This window comes from Toxorhynchites rutilus, chromosome 2 (assembly GCF_029784135.1).
Source record: "Toxorhynchites rutilus septentrionalis strain SRP chromosome 2, ASM2978413v1, whole genome shotgun sequence".
In the NCBI taxonomy this organism is placed as follows: Eukaryota; Metazoa; Arthropoda; class Insecta; order Diptera; family Culicidae; genus Toxorhynchites; species Toxorhynchites rutilus.
In genome coordinates this window covers 338,558,472-338,574,737 of record NC_073745.1, presented here as the reverse complement: position 1 = coordinate 338,574,737, position 16,266 = coordinate 338,558,472, and the positions used below count along the sequence as shown (strand labels likewise).

The following is a 16,266-nucleotide window of genomic DNA, read 5'->3' as shown; positions in this document are numbered from 1 at the left end:
ATCGGAACATTTTTTCCTTGAGACGGATTTTAACATCTCCACATATTCTAATAATGTGGATCTTTTGAAGCAACAACAAGACAGACTATTGGAAACTTGAACATAAGAAACTAAATTAAATGTTTTTTTTAAATATTTTTTTTATTTACAGCTTATATTATATTTTACAGCTAAATCTATGAAGGATATGTGGAAATAAAATATTTTGTCTAGTTCTAGTAGTACTGTTTCATAACATGGCATCTTGGCTCGTAGTTTTTGCATCTACATTGCTTTTTCTCAATACACTCCACGTCATATTGTCATCTCGAAGAACTGAATCATCTTCCTACTTTCTGAAATATTTTCAGATTCCTTAATTAGAGTTTCGCATCCCTTTTCCACATTGTACACTCGCTGGTTTCGACTATTACCTTCGCCTTGTATAGTTTTTGGTATTGCTTCAACAATCCTCGGAGCAGGAATTCTTGTGCCGTTTTTACCAACGACTTGGGGAAGATCGCATCTCAGCAGTAGCGTCTTTATTTTGTAATCGAAATCTTCCTGCGAAAATCGATCCTCTCGACGTATTGATTTCTTCTTAATCAATCCTACGATTCTTGGTGGGCAGCGATCTGAACTGATTTTGGCCAGCTGCTGGTAGTCCTTCCTCAACTGCAGCATCCGAAGTTTATACTCAAGATCGGTTTTCGAGTACTGATGATTCTTTCCACAGTTCAGCACTTGTGTTTGCGATTCGGCTGTAAGTACTATTTTGCACATTTTCGGTTATGCTCTGAAGCGTTTCGGTTATACGAGTTAATTTGTTAGACTGTAATCTTGAACTGTGTCAAACTGAATGATGAACATTCCGAAACTGACTGTGAATTTATAAAAGACAGAGGTAGCAATTATGGGGTCTGTCATGCCTACTATAGTTCAGGCAGACGTAACTGGTGGGTAGAGAATACGTGACCTTATATATCAGAAAGGCCGGACGGGTATCAATATTTTGGCAAAGTGTACATTTTCCATTAATTTGACATATAATATTTACTTATTATTCATTATGATAGATATGATAACGCATTGACCGCTACAATATTCGCATGATGCTGGTTTATTGATAAAGTAGTTCTGTTCCGGTGGTAAAAGGTTCATAGCTATGCATGTCTTAGCCAGATGCGACAATCACAAAACAGTTGAATGCCGTCAAAACTACCGTGGGGGATTTGTTCAGGAGCCATACATAAATTCAAGAATTCTGATGAACACTAACGGGATTCTCCTTTTTTCGATTGTGGTGCCTTGCTGGTAACCTCAAAAGCAATGAACTATTTTTGGACGAAAAAACAAGATCAAAAGAGTTCTGGAAGCCCAAGAAAAAAATACTACTACAAGTTTTAGTGAAGATACTGATAAAAATATTATAATAATTTGTTAAATTTAGGGTAAGTTCTCATAAGTAGAAAATATAGGAGAATAACGCAGATAGACAAACAATTACTACAGAGCACACGATTTATCTAGACTAGTTTCCCACTCAATATATCTGACGCAAGCGTCTTAATCGTCGATTCCCACATACCTTCCCATTTACTCATGGCCCTAGTTTTCTCCAAATCGTCCATAGCGCTGAACCGAATTGAATTGATCGCCAGCTGCTTAAGCAGCCGTAGATCGTGCTGAGCAGAAGCGATCCCTAGAAATGCCATATAAAAATCATGGCTTAGTGGAGTTGCTCGCCAGAAGGATCGATCGTCAGAGGATACAACTACGGGGTAATCATCGACGAAAAGTAGCGCTGCCGGGTGATTTCTGAAGTCTTCAACCAGTTTGAGCACCTGGTTCGATATAGGGTTAACTTCGACGCATATCTGTTTCCGTTTGATTACTTCTAGTAAAAGGGGATGCTTGATCAGTGGAAAACCATGGCCGATACGTTTGGTCCCTAGAAGGATTGCATCAATCTACAAAAAGTTCAAAGTCCATTATGTCGAACCAATCGGTGAATCATACCTACCATATTTGCATCACTTTTCATTCCGAACCAGTTTGTCTCTCCCGCGTGGAAGAAGAATTGAATAGACTCTGGTAACTTCAGAAACTCGGGAACGAAGTCCAACAGCGGTCTTCTTTTATCCTCCTGACCGACCAAATCGAATCCAGCCACAAACTTAGGAAACTTTTCGTGCAATCTTTTCAAAATGTTGATGAGACCACGAAAAACATCGTCATCTCCGAAACCTTGGGGAGCATACACAAATTTAGCTCCAAGGAAATTTGGATAATTTTTCATGAATCTCTCTGTCTCGTCCACATATATTTGAACAACTTCCTCTGGAGTGTAAATCTTCCCGGTGAGGTCATACACCTCTGGCAGAACTCCTCGTAGTTCCAAGTAGCTAACCTGGTCGTCGTAATATTCTTTCAAGGAATCATAGTAATACTGTCTCCATACTGGTTCATAACTAACAATTGGCTCTATGATGACGAAAAGCTGTTGGAATTTATCCCAAACAACATTGATGCTTCTGAAGGCATTGATTGGATCCTTGGTGTATAATCCAAATAAATCTCTCAACTTTTCATCGTAAATCTCGGCTTTCATTTCATTGCGTATATCAGACACAAGTTCCCAACCCTTTCCGGCGGGTTTAGTTTTAGAGAATATAAAAGCCGGAGGCGTGTTCTGCTCGAACCGTCCATTTTGCCACAGATAAGGTCTATACGTGGCATTAATCAGCAAGTCTGTGCTCCCTATTGCAGAGTCGTGGGCATGCAGCACCGCTCCTTTCGGAATTCGACGAATGAATTGAAACAGCTTTGAGCTGTTCAGTTGATCCAACTTTTCGAAGATATGTCGCGCCGGAATGAATTCAAAGCTATCCTTGAATCCTTCATCCAATTCCAGCCGCTTCAGTTTCATTATGTGCCGATTGACAATCTCCTCCTCGTTGGTCAGGTTCAAACTAGCACCCAAAAAGCGTCGTTCCTGTGCTTCGATGACATGTTTCCTTTGTGCGTTGTAGGCCTCCAGAGACGGTCTTTTGAGGAAGAAGGGCTCTCCAGCATCTGTTGTGATTACTGCTTTCGTTTCGTAGAGTTTGATACAGAACAAGAAGGGCAACGACAGCAGAAGGTACTTCATTTCACACCTATTCGATTCGCTCTACAATCTTTCCAAAACTGATCGACCGATGAGAGTGGAGTTAGATTATATTTGCTACAATCAGATGTGGTAGTGACTGCCTTTAACTATGCTTGGGCGTCGTGCGCAAATTACGTGAAGCATTGATTAGGTCGAGCTGGCGAATCTTGTTACTTGTTGTCTTATGTTAATCAAACTGGAGCCATATTATAGCGTTACCCAATTTATGTGCAGCGCCTAACACTCGCAATCTAATCTGGGTGATAGAAAGCTGAGGAATATGAGATAACGAGACATCTTAATTGGTTGAGATTTATGAACCAACATTGATGCGCTGATGCTTCTGACTACATTACGATTCATTCTATATCTGTACCTGGGTTATCTTCACATTATTGTTATTGATATTGATTTCTACTCTAAAAATGTCACCTACTGTTACTGACGTTGTAGTTATAGAAATACTAGATGACCCGGCGAACGTTGTACTACCATATAAATGGTTTCCAGTGAAAATATTGCTTGGTAAATGAACAAATTACGAAGGTATTGTAGGAGAGTTTGAACGTTATCGTCATGATCTATAAAGTTGATCTGAGTGATGATTTTCACTTAAAATTTTTAAAACTTTTCTTATGAATCTTAAATATTCTCCAATGTGTTCTATCATTCTAATTCGGATGGAAACAAACACAACGATATACAGACGACTCAAATCTGATCAGCCGTTATCTTGTGTGATGTATGTACGAGAATCTTTGTTTTAATATGAGATTGAGTCATTTTAAAAGGATCCGCCGTTATTTGTCTCCAGATGGATGGTGTTGGCGGTCATATATCACAACAACTACAATCTAATTGTTTCAAAGAAACATGCGATTGAGGTACCATCGCAGGAATGAATGGATATTCCCCTAACACAGATTTCAAAACCATGGAGCCTGGGGAAATTGGCATTGCAAAATAGATGCAAGCAGCGGGTACTTTTGTACTCGCTTGCATTTTTATAAACCGGAATGTGTTTTCCCAACACAGATTTCGAAACCAATAAGTTGGGAAAAACGGCATTCCAGATCTCGACAGTACTTTTTATATCCCCATACATTTTTACACTCCGGAATGCGTTTTGCTAACACGGTCTACAAAACCGTGTACAAATTAGGATTGGGCGATCTCGGATCGATTCTTAGAAGATCGATCTTTTCCATCCCGATTTCCGATTTTTTGGATCGATCTTTTGTACTCGAGGAAATCGAGAAAATCGATTTATTTTGCTTTCGATCTTTTCGATCTTTTTGTAAATTTGTTTATAGTATATATCGATTTTTTATCCCACCAAATGCACCTAACATTTATTTTTTTTTAATGTCTACATTTGGATTGCTTCTCCTACGATTTACTTCTGTTCAAATGCTGACAGAGACGGAACTAGTGGCAACTACTGAGGGGATGAATGGAATTACGATTGCGCATAGGATCACTGAACCTGATGTTGACATCAATTACAGGCGAAAGATTGTTTTCTGGATCTGGCGCCAAAATCAAGAATCGGCTTCGACTAGATGACAGATGTATGGCACGATTGGCTCTTATTGTCAGCTGAGTTTTGGGCGGTTGTTGAATTTCTAATTATGCTTTTTCAATTAATTTATTTAATAAAACGACTACCTGACAGCACAAAATGAATGCCCTGTAGCTATGGCCTTCATGCTGAGGGACAAAACAAAATGCCTTTGATATTCAAATTGATATTCAAAATTCAAAATCGATTCGGTAAAGATCGATTCAGCAAAGATCGATTCTTTAGTAGCGATTTAATCAGTGAATCGATCCCTAAGCCATTTGAAAAATCGATTCGATAAGATCGATCTTTCTATAAAGATCGCCCAATCCTAGTACAAATGCAACGTTTTGACTCGGTTATTCAAGACTGCATGTCCCTTCATGTCGGCAGCTCACTGAACTTCTACGCATACCGTTTGATGATTAGGCAAAATGTTGATAACTATTTGCTGCGATAACCACTACCATAATGCATGAAATGACCTAAATTGTGATTTTTTAGCAAACGAATTCGAGAATTGTTTCGTTCATTCACTAGTTTAAATAATAATTCAATCAACAGCTTTGCGCATCGGCGATGTCGTACCCAATGAGGAACATTCGAAGTGCGATTATTTCTAATTGAAAAAAAAACAGAAATGATTACTAAGCTAACGGCAGTCCTACGTCAACCTTGCGGTTTTATCATAGGTATAACCCATCCATAGTTTTTTTACCCGATTTTTCCAATTAACGCGGTTTTTTTTACGAGGTACGTATCCCCCGCGTAAAACAAAACCTGGGTGTACAGTATATGTATATAAATATATATATATATATATTTATATATATATATATATATATATATATATATATATATATATATATATATATATATATATATATATATATATATATATATATATATATATATATATATATATATATATATATATATATATATATATATATATATATATATATATATATGTATTTATATATATATATATATATATATATATATATATATATATATAATATATATATATACATACATATACTGTACACCCAGGTTTTGTTTTACGCGGGGGATACGTACCTCGTAAAAACCGCGTTAATTGGAAAAATCGGGTAAAAAAACTATGGATGGGTTATACCTATGATAAAACCGCAAGGTTGACGTAGGACTGCCGTTAGCTTAGTAATCATTTCTGTTTTTTTTTCAATTAGAAATAATCGCACTTCGAATGTTCCTCATTGGGTACGACATCGCCGATGCGCAAAGCTGTTGATTGAATTATTATTTAAACTAGTGAATGAACGAAACAATTCTCGAATTCGTTTGCTAAAAAATCACAATTTAGGTCATTTCATGCATTATGGTAGTGGTTATCGCAGCAAATAGTTATCAACATTTTGCCTAATCATCAAACGGTATGCGTAGAAGTTCAGTGAGCTGCCGACATGAAGGGACATGCAGTCTTGAATAACCGAGTCAAAACGTTGCATTTGTACCCGGTTTTGTAGACCTTGTTAGCAAAACGCATTCCGGAGTGTAAAAATGTATGGGGATATAAAAAGTACTGTCGAGATCTGGAATGCCGTTTTTCCCAACTTATTGGTTTCGAAATCTGTGTTGGGAAAACACATTCCGGTTTATAAAAATGCAAGCGAGTACAAAAGTACCCACTGCTTGCATCTATTTTGCAATGCCAATTTCCCCAGACTCCATGGTTTTGAAGTCTGTGTTAGAGAAATATTCCGATTGCGAATGAATCGTAATGTAGTCAGAAGCATCAGCGCATCAATGTTGGTTCATAAATCTCAACCAATTAAGATGTCTCGTTATCTCATATTCCTCAGCTTTCTATCACCCAGATTAGATTGCGAGTGTTAGGCGCTGCACATAAATTGGGTAACGCTATAATATGGCTCCAGTTTGATTAACATAAGACAACAAGTAACAAGATTCGCCAGCTCGACCTAATCAATGCTTCACGTAATTTGTGCACGACGCCCAAGCATAGTTAAAGGCAGTCACTACCACATCTGATTGTAGCAAATATAATCTAACTCCACTCTCATCGGTCGATCAGTTTTGGAAAGATTGTAGAGCGAATCGAATAGGTGTGAAATGAAGTACCTTCTGCTGTCGTTGCCCTTCTTGTTCTGTATCAAACTCTACGAAACGAAAGCATTAATCACAACAGATGCTGGAGAGCCCTTCTTCCTCAAAAGACCGTCTCTGGAGGCCTACAACGCACAAAGGAAACATGTCATCGAAGCACAGGAACGACGCTTTTTGGGTGCTAGTTTGAACCTGACCAACGAGGAGGAGATTGTCAATCGGCACATAATGAAACTGAAGCGGCTGGAATTGGATGAAGGATTCAAGGATAGCTTTGAATTCATTCCGGCGCGACATATCTTCGAAAAGTTGGATCAACTGAACAGCTCAAAGCTATTTCAATTCATTCGTCGAATTCCGAAAGGAGCGGTGCTGCATGCCCACGACTCTGCAATAGGGAGCACAGACTTGCTGATTAATGCCACGTATAGACCTTATCTGTGGCAAAATGGACGGTTCGAGCAGAACACGCCTCCGGCTTTTATATTCTCTAAAACTAAACCCACCGGAAAGGGTTGGGAACTTGTGTCTGATATACGCAATGAAATGAAAGCCGAGATTTACGATGAAAAGTTGAGAGATTTATTTGGATTATACACCAAGGATCCAATCAATGCCTTCAGAAGCATCAATGTTGTTTGGGATAAATTCCAACAGCTTTTCGTCATCATAGAGCCAATTGTCAGTTATGAACCAGTATGGAGACAGTATTACTATGATTCCTTGAAAGAATATTACGACGACCAGGTTAGCTACTTGGAACTACGAGGAGTTCTGCCAGAGGTGTATGACCTCACCGGGAAGATTTACACTCCAGAGGAAGTTGTTCAAATATATGTGGACGAGACAGAGAGATTCATGAAAAATTATCCAAATTTCCTTGGAGCTAAATTTGTGTATGCTCCCCAAGGTTTCGGAGATGACGATGTTTTTCGTGGTCTCATCAACATTTTGAAAAGATTGCACGAAAAGTTTCCTAAGTTTGTGGCTGGATTCGATTTGGTCGGTCAGGAGGATAAAAGAAGACCGCTGTTGGACTTCGTTCCCGAGTTTCTGAAGTTACCAGAGTCTATTCAATTCTTCTTCCACGCGGGAGAGACAAACTGGTTCGGAATGAAAAGCGATGCAAATATGGTAGGTATGATTCACCGATTGGTTCGACATAATGGACTTTGAACTTTTTGTAGATTGATGCAATCCTTCTAGGGACCAAACGTATCGGCCATGGTTTTCCACTGATCAAGCATCCCCTTTTACTAGAAGTAATCAAACGGAAACAGATATGCGTCGAAGTTAACCCTATATCGAACCAGGTGCTCAAACTGGTTGAAGACTTCAGAAATCACCCGGCAGCGCTACTTTTCGTCGATGATTACCCCGTAGTTGTATCCTCTGACGATCGATCCTTCTGGCGAGCAACTCCACTAAGCCATGATTTTTATATGGCATTTCTAGGGATCGCTTCTGCTCAGCACGATCTACGGCTGCTTAAGCAGCTGGCGATCAATTCAATTCGGTTCAGCGCTATGGACGATTTGGAGAAAACTAGGGCCATGAGTAAATGGGAAGGTATGTGGGAATCGACGATTAAGACGCTTGCGTCAGATATATTGAGTGGGAAACTAGTCTAGATAAATCGTGTGCTCTGTAGTAATTGTTTGTCTATCTGCGTTATTCTCCTATATTTTCTAATTATGAGAACTTACCCTAAATTTAACAAATTATTATAATATTTTTATCAGTATCTTCACTAAAACTTGTAGTAGTATTTTTTTTCTTGGGCTTCCAGAACTCTTTTGATCTTGTTTTTTCGTCCAAAAATAGTTCATTGCTTTTGAGGTTACCAGCAAGGCACCACAATCGAAAAAAGGAGAATCCCGTTAGTGTTCATCAGAATTCTTGAATTTATGTATGGCTCCTGAACAAATCCCACACGGTAGTTTTAACGGCATTCAACTGTTTTGTGATTGTCGCATCTGGCTAAGGCATGCATAGCTATGAACCTTTTACCACCGGAACAGAACTACTTTATCAATAAACCAGCATCATGCGAATATTGTAGCGGTCAATGCGTTATCATATCTATCATAATGAATAATAAGTAAATATTATATGTCAAATTAATGGAAAATGTACACTTTGCCAAAATATTGATACCCGTCCGGCCTTTCTGATATATAAGGTCACGTATTCTCTACCCACCAGTTACGTCTGCCTGAACTATAGTAGGCATGACAGACCCCATAATTGCTACCTCTGTCTTTTATAAATTCACAGTCAGTTTCGGAATGTTCATCATTCAGTTTGACACAGTTCAAGATTACAGTCTAACAAATTAACTCGTATAACCGAAACGCTTCAGAGCATAACCGAAAATGTGCAAAATAGTACTTACAGCCGAATCGCAAACACAAGTGCTGAACTGTGGAAAGAATCATCAGTACTCGAAAACCGATCTTGAGTATAAACTTCGGATGCTGCAGTTGAGGAAGGACTACCAGCAGCTGGCCAAAATCAGTTCAGATCGCTGCCCACCAAGAATCGTAGGATTGATTAAGAAGAAATCAATACGTCGAGAGGATCGATTTTCGCAGGAAGATTTCGATTACAAAATAAAGACGCTACTGCTGAGATGCGATCTTCCCCAAGTCGTTGGTAAAAACGGCACAAGAATTCCTGCTCCGAGGATTGTTGAAGCAATACCAAAAACTATACAAGGCGAAGGTAATAGTCGAAACCAGCGAGTGTACAATGTGGAAAAGGGATGCGAAACTCTAATTAAGGAATCTGAAAATATTTCAGAAAGTAGGAAGATGATTCAGTTCTTCGAGATGACAATATGACGTGGAGTGTATTGAGAAAAAGCAATGTAGATGCAAAAACTACGAGCCAAGATGCCATGTTATGAAACAGTACTACTAGAACTAGACAAAATATTTTATTTCCACATATCCTTCATAGATTTAGCTGTAAAATATAATATAAGCTGTAAATAAAAAAAATATTTAAAAAAAACATTTAATTTAGTTTCTTATGTTCAAGTTTCCAATAGTCTGTCTTGTTGTTGCTTCAAAAGATCCACATTATTAGAATATGTGGAGATGTTAAAATCCGTCTCAAGGAAAAAATGTTCCGATCGAAAGTTTTGTTTCGATACGAATATAATTTCAAAACTATACGAGCGAGTTATACAAGCTAAATTTTTTTACATTTATAGTTATAACAAGTTTTAGAGATTAATTTTATATCGTATATCGTATTATTATTTCCACGTAATCATATTCGAGTTTTAGAGGCGAATGAACTGCAAAGTTTAAGGCCTCTTCAAACAAGAAGAAGATATTCGAGTTCTAGACATAAATTTCAATGAATACTGATTTTTTCTATGAGAATTAGAATACGATATTTTTTAATTATTTTTCTGCTTTTCAAATTCACGTTCCATTTTGGCTAGTTTTAATTTCATACACAATAGTTTCATATAGCTACATTTTCAATTTCAATGCCATCAGCTACCTAGAATAAAATTCACATTTTGTTCATGTTTGCCAAATCTCACAAAATACTGAACTAAGATTGCAGTTCATTAATTTTTCGATACCACTTTCGTTTTCATGAGTTTTTTGGTGTGGAGTGTATGTATGTATGTATGAGTTAGTATATGTGTGGGTATCATTACTCTTTGAAAAAATCATGTAAAGAAAACCCAGGTACAAATATAGAATGAATCGTGATGTAGTCAAAAGCATCAGAGCATCAATATTGGTTCATTAATCTAAACAAATTAATATGTCTTGTTATCTTATACTTCTCAGCTTTCCACCACCCAGATTTAATTGCAAGTGTTAGGCGCGACACACAAATTGCGTAACGCCATAATACGGCTCCAGCTTAATTAATGCAAGACAAACCCCCCAACAAGTAACAAAATTCGCCAGAGGGACCAAACCGGCCCCTTATCTCTTAATGTTCAAAAAGTCATACTCATCTTTAAATCAATCAAAAGCAGATTTCTTGTTCAAAACGAAAACTCTAAATATTCATCGTTTTCCGGGGTTGACAACAAGAAGAGGAAAGTGAACACATTTTCATCAGAGGAATTTTTGTTTGAAGCTAAAAAACTACTTTTGATTGTTTCAGTCATTTTTTTCGGTAAAGTTAATAACCCTCCAATATATTGGGTTGGGGAAAAAGAAATGTCGTATATTGTCAATATATGGCAACACTTAAACAAATCTTGTGTTGTACTCATCGCATCGGGTCATACTATACGGCTATTTAACGACGACAATCTGTGCTACAAGTGTCGTTTTGACAGAATTGTGATTGTCCTTTTCAGTCTCACGTTATAGCGCGTCAAAGATGGAGTCCACCAAGCAAGAAATTAGCCATATTTTACGTTTTTACTACCTGCGAGGTAAAACTGCAACGAAGGGAAATTCGTGTAGCTTATGGACCCGATACTGTAACAATTCGCACAGCATAGCGTTGGTTTGATCGATTTCGTTCTGGTGTAGTGGCTGTCGAAGATACATCCTGTACTGGTAGGCCAGTCGTCGTGGAAACCGATAAAATCGTTGAAATCATCCAAGTAGACCGGCATATGAGCACTCGCTCGATTGGCCAGGAACTGGGTATAGGCCATAAAACCGTTTGGAACCATTTGCAGAAGATTGGATTCCAAAAAAAAGCTATAGCTATGTATGGGTGCCACACGAGTTGACGCAAAAAAAAATCATTTAGACCGAATCAACGCCTGCGATGCACTGCTGGAATGGAACGAACTCGACCCATTTTTGAAGAAGATGGTGACTGGTTATGAAAAGTGGATCACGTACGACAACCTAAAATTGACGGCCAGGAAGGTTTTGCTGCGTGTTTGGTGGGATTGGAAGGGAACCATCCACTATGAGCTGCTCAACTATGGCCTGACCCTCAACTCGGTTCCCTACTGTGAGCAGCTTGACCGTTTGAAGCAGGCGATTGACCAGAAGCGGCCAGAAATGAACAATAGGAATTGTGTTGTTTTCCACCAGGACAACGCTCGGCCTCACACATCTTTGATGACTCGCCAGAAGCTACGGGAGCTCGGATGGGATGTCCTATTGCACCCACCGTACAGTCCGGAGGCTTGCGAAAACTGGCTGTCTGAGTTTTTTTGCAAATAAGAAGGGGAGGATAATGAAGTTGCCTTCTAAATGGCAACAACTTAAAAAAAATTACTTAAATTGGATAATTTCAAGTATGTTAAATAAAGCCTCAAATTTCGATCAGAAATACGACATTTCTTTTTCCCCAACCCTATACTAAGTATTTAACGAGAGGCATCTTCCGTGCATCGCCATTCAACAAGCACACAATTAAACACGCGTTTAATAAGTGCATAAAGTTGCAGCGATAAAAATGAAACATCGCGGGAATGACCGTTTATGAAAAATCGTTCTTCGACTCTCGGTCAAACCCGTCAACAAAGCTAGGAGCTTGTTGTATCAGAACAGAGCCGATGCGCACGAGGGCAAATACGAATGGCAACTGAAAGTATCGAAGGTGTGTTATTCCCATGAACAGGAAATGTACAAGTTCTAAGTTCGCGCAACAAAAACAAGCAAAACACACATAGCCAAACACTGATGGCTAGAAGCGACCTATAATCATTTGCACTCTTCTCTTTCATTGCTAGATGCACTTCAAGTGAAATATTCGCTAGCGTTCACAGCTCGAGGGGAAACATAAAACACAAAAAATTGCAAAATAAGCGACCTTTGTTGTTTCGGACATAGAAAAATTCTGAGAATTTTCTTCAGAGGCGATGCAATACTTATACGCTAGCGATAGCTTACTTACTATGCAAGGGTGGAGTTTACTTCGTAAATATTTTCTTTTCACTATCCCCCTTCGTTGTTTCTATTCTAGCGGCAGCATAAGTCGCCCGTTATTGATAGCTCCGTTCGGGAAAGCACACAAATGGACAGAACAAATGTATGGGGAAATGGGAAGTCTAAAAGATTGTAATGTATAGCATATCAAATAAATCTTAGAAAATTTCCGATTCGATTTTTTTATGCAAATCGTTAAAATCCATTCGCATCAAAAATAGTTAATAACGTTAGCTTTATTTCAAAAGAACGTCCTACGTCAAAAGTAACTCGACTTCCTCAATTCAAACGAATATCAAACACAAAGCCGGTCTGTTGATATGGATGAAACTTGTCTTCCATGTTGAAAATTAAAAAACTTTTTCTCAATAATTATTTTATTTACATATTCCATTATATCTAACAATGGATGTATGGAAACTTAAAATTCTAGCCTAATCTAATGGTACAATTCTATAATAAAGGGTGTGTCACATCAAATTGCATCACGGAAAAAAAAACGCTATAGAAATTCGCCCAGTAGACCGATCCTTTATTCATATTCATATTTATTCATACTTCGAGCCCAAGCCCGTATGTTCGCACCTTCCTCTTTACTCCGTCCATAAGGTTCTGTACAACGTCAGGTTGTAGTTTTTTTTTGAACAGAAATCCATTTTCTCTTGAAGTCCGCCTCCGATTTGACAACATATTTCTCTATTGGGCGACGCACCGGCGCGTTGGGCGGGTTGATTTCCTTTGGCACGAAGGTGACCCCGTTGGCTTCGTACCACTCCAACACGTCCTTTGAATAGTGGCACGAAGCGAGATCCGGCCAGAAGATGGTCGGGCCCTCGTACTGCTTCAATAGTGGTAGTAAGCGCTTCTGTAGGCACTCCTTAAGGTAAACCTGCCCGTTTACCGTGCCGGTCATCACGAAGGGGGCGCTCCGCTTTCCGCAAGAGCAGATCGCTTGCCACACCATGTACTTTTTGGTAAACTTGAATAGTTTCTGCTTGCGAATCTTCTTCGGAACGCTGAATTTGTCCTCTGCGGAGAAGAACAACAGGCCCGGCAGCTGACGAAAGTCCGCTTTGACGTAGGTTTCGTCGTCCATTACCAGGCAATGCGGCTTCGTCAGCATTTCGGTGTACAGCTTCCGGGCTCGCGTCTTCCCCACCATGTTTTGCCTTTCGTCGCGGTTAGGAGCCTTCTGAACCTTGTATGTACGCAGGCCCTCCCGCTGCTTGGTCCGCTGGACGAATGAACTTGACAAATTCAGCTTATTGGCGACATCCCGGACCGAACTTCTCGGATCACGTCTAAACTGCTTAACTACGCGCTCGTGATCTTTTTCACTGACGGAGCATCCATTTTTGCCGTTCTTCACCTTCCGGTCGATGGTTAGGTTCTCGAAGTATCGTTTTAGTACTCTGCTGACCGTGGATTGGACGATTCCCAGCATCTTACCGATGTCCCGATGTGACAACTCCGGATTCTCGAAATGAGTGCACAGGATTAATTCACGACGCTCTTTTTCGTTCGACGACATTTTTCCAAATTTACGAAAAATTGACAGTGAAGCATGGCCAACGTCATCTATACACTCTTATCTGATTATAAGCGAAAGCTGAAGATATAATTCCTAAAAATTAAATTTCTACAGTGTTTTTTCCGTGATGCAATTTGATGTGACACACCCTTTAGTGCCTCATTGCAATGCGTTTAAGTGTTTTCTCAATAGAGTCCACATCATATCGCCATTTCGAAATATCTGATCAGCTTCTTAATTTTTGAACTATTGTCAGATTTTTCCATCAAAGTTTCGCATCCTTCCTCTATGTGGCTCTTTCGATGGTTTCGGTCATTTGCTTCGCTTCGAATGGTTTTTGGTATTACCTCAACAATTCTTGGAGCTATAATTCTAGTGTCGCTCTGGTCAATGCCCTGGTGAAAATCGTTCCTGAACAGCAGCGTCTTAATTTTGTAATCGAAATCTTCCTGTGAAAATTGGTGCTGTATAGATTTCTTCTTCAGAATCAATGCTACGATTTTTGGTGGGCAGTGATTCGAGCTTCTTTTAGAGATCTGCTGATAATCATTCCTCAACTGCAGCATCCGAAACTTATACTCAAGATCGGTTTTCGAGTACCGATGTTCTTTTCCACAGTTCAGCACTTGTGTTTGCGATTCGGCTGTAAGTACTATTTTGCACATTTTCGGTTATGCTCTGGAGAGTTTTGATTATGCGTGTTAAGTTGTTAGAACTGTCAAATTGAATGATGAACATTCTGAAACTGACTGAGAATTTATATAAAACAGAGGTAACAATTATGGGGCCTGTCACACCTACTATTGTTCATGTAGGCACAACTGGTGGGTATAGAATACGTGACCCGGGTGTCAGAAAGGACGGACAGGTATCAATAGGTACACGAATCTCGATTTGAATATATTCAATTGTCAATGAAAATGCTCATCTCGAATTTTCAAACGAGATTCTCATAAAAATGATGATTCTCATGGAAAAATATCAGCCCAATCGGACTTCATTTACTAGTGTCGTACAGCCATAAAAGTTTGAGTACCGTAAAATCACACGAAATCATGAAATCGGGGTTCACAAAAAAATTGATACTAAATGTCTTAAAATAAAAAAAGGAACAAATCAAACGTCGGGATTTACTGTTATCTCGATAAATTGGCACTAGTCGTTTTTTCGTCTGAAATGTCGATCTTTGACAAAAAAAAATTCATTATATTTATTTTTTTCATTTTGAGACATTTGTCATAATTGATTTTCAAAAAAACTCAAACACTAGTAAATGAAGTTCGATTGAGCTGACTACTCTAAGTGCATTGGCAAAAATGACTGCTTCTATAGATTCCCGCGAACCATAGTCCCTTGTCAGGGCCACCAAAACGTTCTCCTAAAGAGTTACTTGTAAAGGTTCTATGCATTCTAACATATATTATGTTAGTAATATATGTTAATTAGTTATAAAGTTATAAAATGACTCCGTAGCCCATCGTCAACAATGCATTCTAGTTTTGGACACCACTCCACATATTTTTTTAGTTAGAAATTTTAAATATTGGTGATGGTGGTAAGAATATGCCATCAATTGCAACCGAGTGTGTATCGGCTTCCAACAAGTTTCTATTCCTACGTCAACAATGCGGTCGTATCCTAGACACCACCTCCTATAATTTATTCCTCGATTCTTTGAGCATTGAGCCATGATTAATCATTTGAAATTCCAACATGCAGAGAAGATTCGAGCGAAACTACGGGAATTTCTACGTTGGGTTTGGATGTTGACACTTGCCGTCTTTTGCACAAGTTGATTTTCTAGATCAACAGAATAACACATAGGGGCTACTAGGGAAAAACCGACACACAGTGGTCCCTCAGAAATTCTAGGTGGCATTAAATAGAAAAATGAATGGAAGTGCCTTGAAATTTGGTGTACGGGGGTTTTCGAAGGTGCTGAATCTATTTTTAGTCATTTTGGTAATGAACTCCAAAGCAAGGGCTGGGGGAGGGGGTAAAATCAAGGGGGTAAATCAAACATGATTCCGCGTGTGGAAGTAACTTTTGCGGCTTCGAT

At 38.9% G+C, this 16,266-nt stretch overlaps 2 protein-coding genes across 2 annotated transcripts; one reads left to right on the top strand and one right to left on the bottom strand.

The window, feature by feature from the left end:
* Window positions 1-204: 204 nt before the first annotated feature.
* LOC129768934 (adenosine deaminase 2-like) lies at window positions 205-3,153 on the bottom strand. The gene is made up of 4 exons (XM_055770884.1): window positions 2,003-3,153; window positions 1,568-1,949; window positions 414-749; window positions 205-335 (listed from the first exon to the last, which is right to left on the bottom strand). The coding sequence occupies exons 1-4, from the start codon at window positions 3,128-3,130 to the stop codon at window positions 295-297; spliced, it is 1,887 nt and encodes a 628-aa protein (XP_055626859.1). The 5' UTR covers window positions 3,131-3,153; the 3' UTR covers window positions 205-294.
* A 3,653-nt stretch (window positions 3,154-6,806) lies between these two features.
* LOC129767137 (adenosine deaminase 2-like) lies at window positions 6,807-9,733 on the top strand. Its single transcript, XM_055767759.1, has 4 exons — window positions 6,807-7,934; window positions 7,988-8,369; window positions 9,189-9,524; window positions 9,603-9,733. The coding sequence occupies exons 1-4, from the start codon at window positions 6,807-6,809 to the stop codon at window positions 9,641-9,643; spliced, it is 1,887 nt and encodes a 628-aa protein (XP_055623734.1). The 3' UTR covers window positions 9,644-9,733.
* The last annotated feature ends 6,533 nt before the right edge of the window (window positions 9,734-16,266 follow it).

Coding starts and splice junctions, on each gene's coding strand:
- LOC129768934 (XM_055770884.1), bottom strand. CDS start 3,130: ATGAAGTACCTTCTGCTGTCGTTGCCCTTCTTGTTCTGTATCAAACTC. Junction 1,950..2,002: donor TGAAAAGTGATGCAAATATG/GTAGGTATGATT, acceptor AACTTTTTGTAG/ATTGATGCAATCCTTCTAGG. Junction 750..1,567: donor GGCCATGAGTAAATGGGAAG/GTATGTGGGAAT, acceptor TGTGCAAAATAG/TACTTACAGCCGAATCGCAA.
- LOC129767137 (XM_055767759.1), top strand. CDS start 6,807: ATGAAGTACCTTCTGCTGTCGTTGCCCTTCTTGTTCTGTATCAAACTC. Junction 7,935..7,987: donor TGAAAAGCGATGCAAATATG/GTAGGTATGATT, acceptor AACTTTTTGTAG/ATTGATGCAATCCTTCTAGG. Junction 9,525..9,602: donor AAAAACTATACAAGGCGAAG/GTAATAGTCGAA, acceptor AAAATATTTCAG/AAAGTAGGAAGATGATTCAG.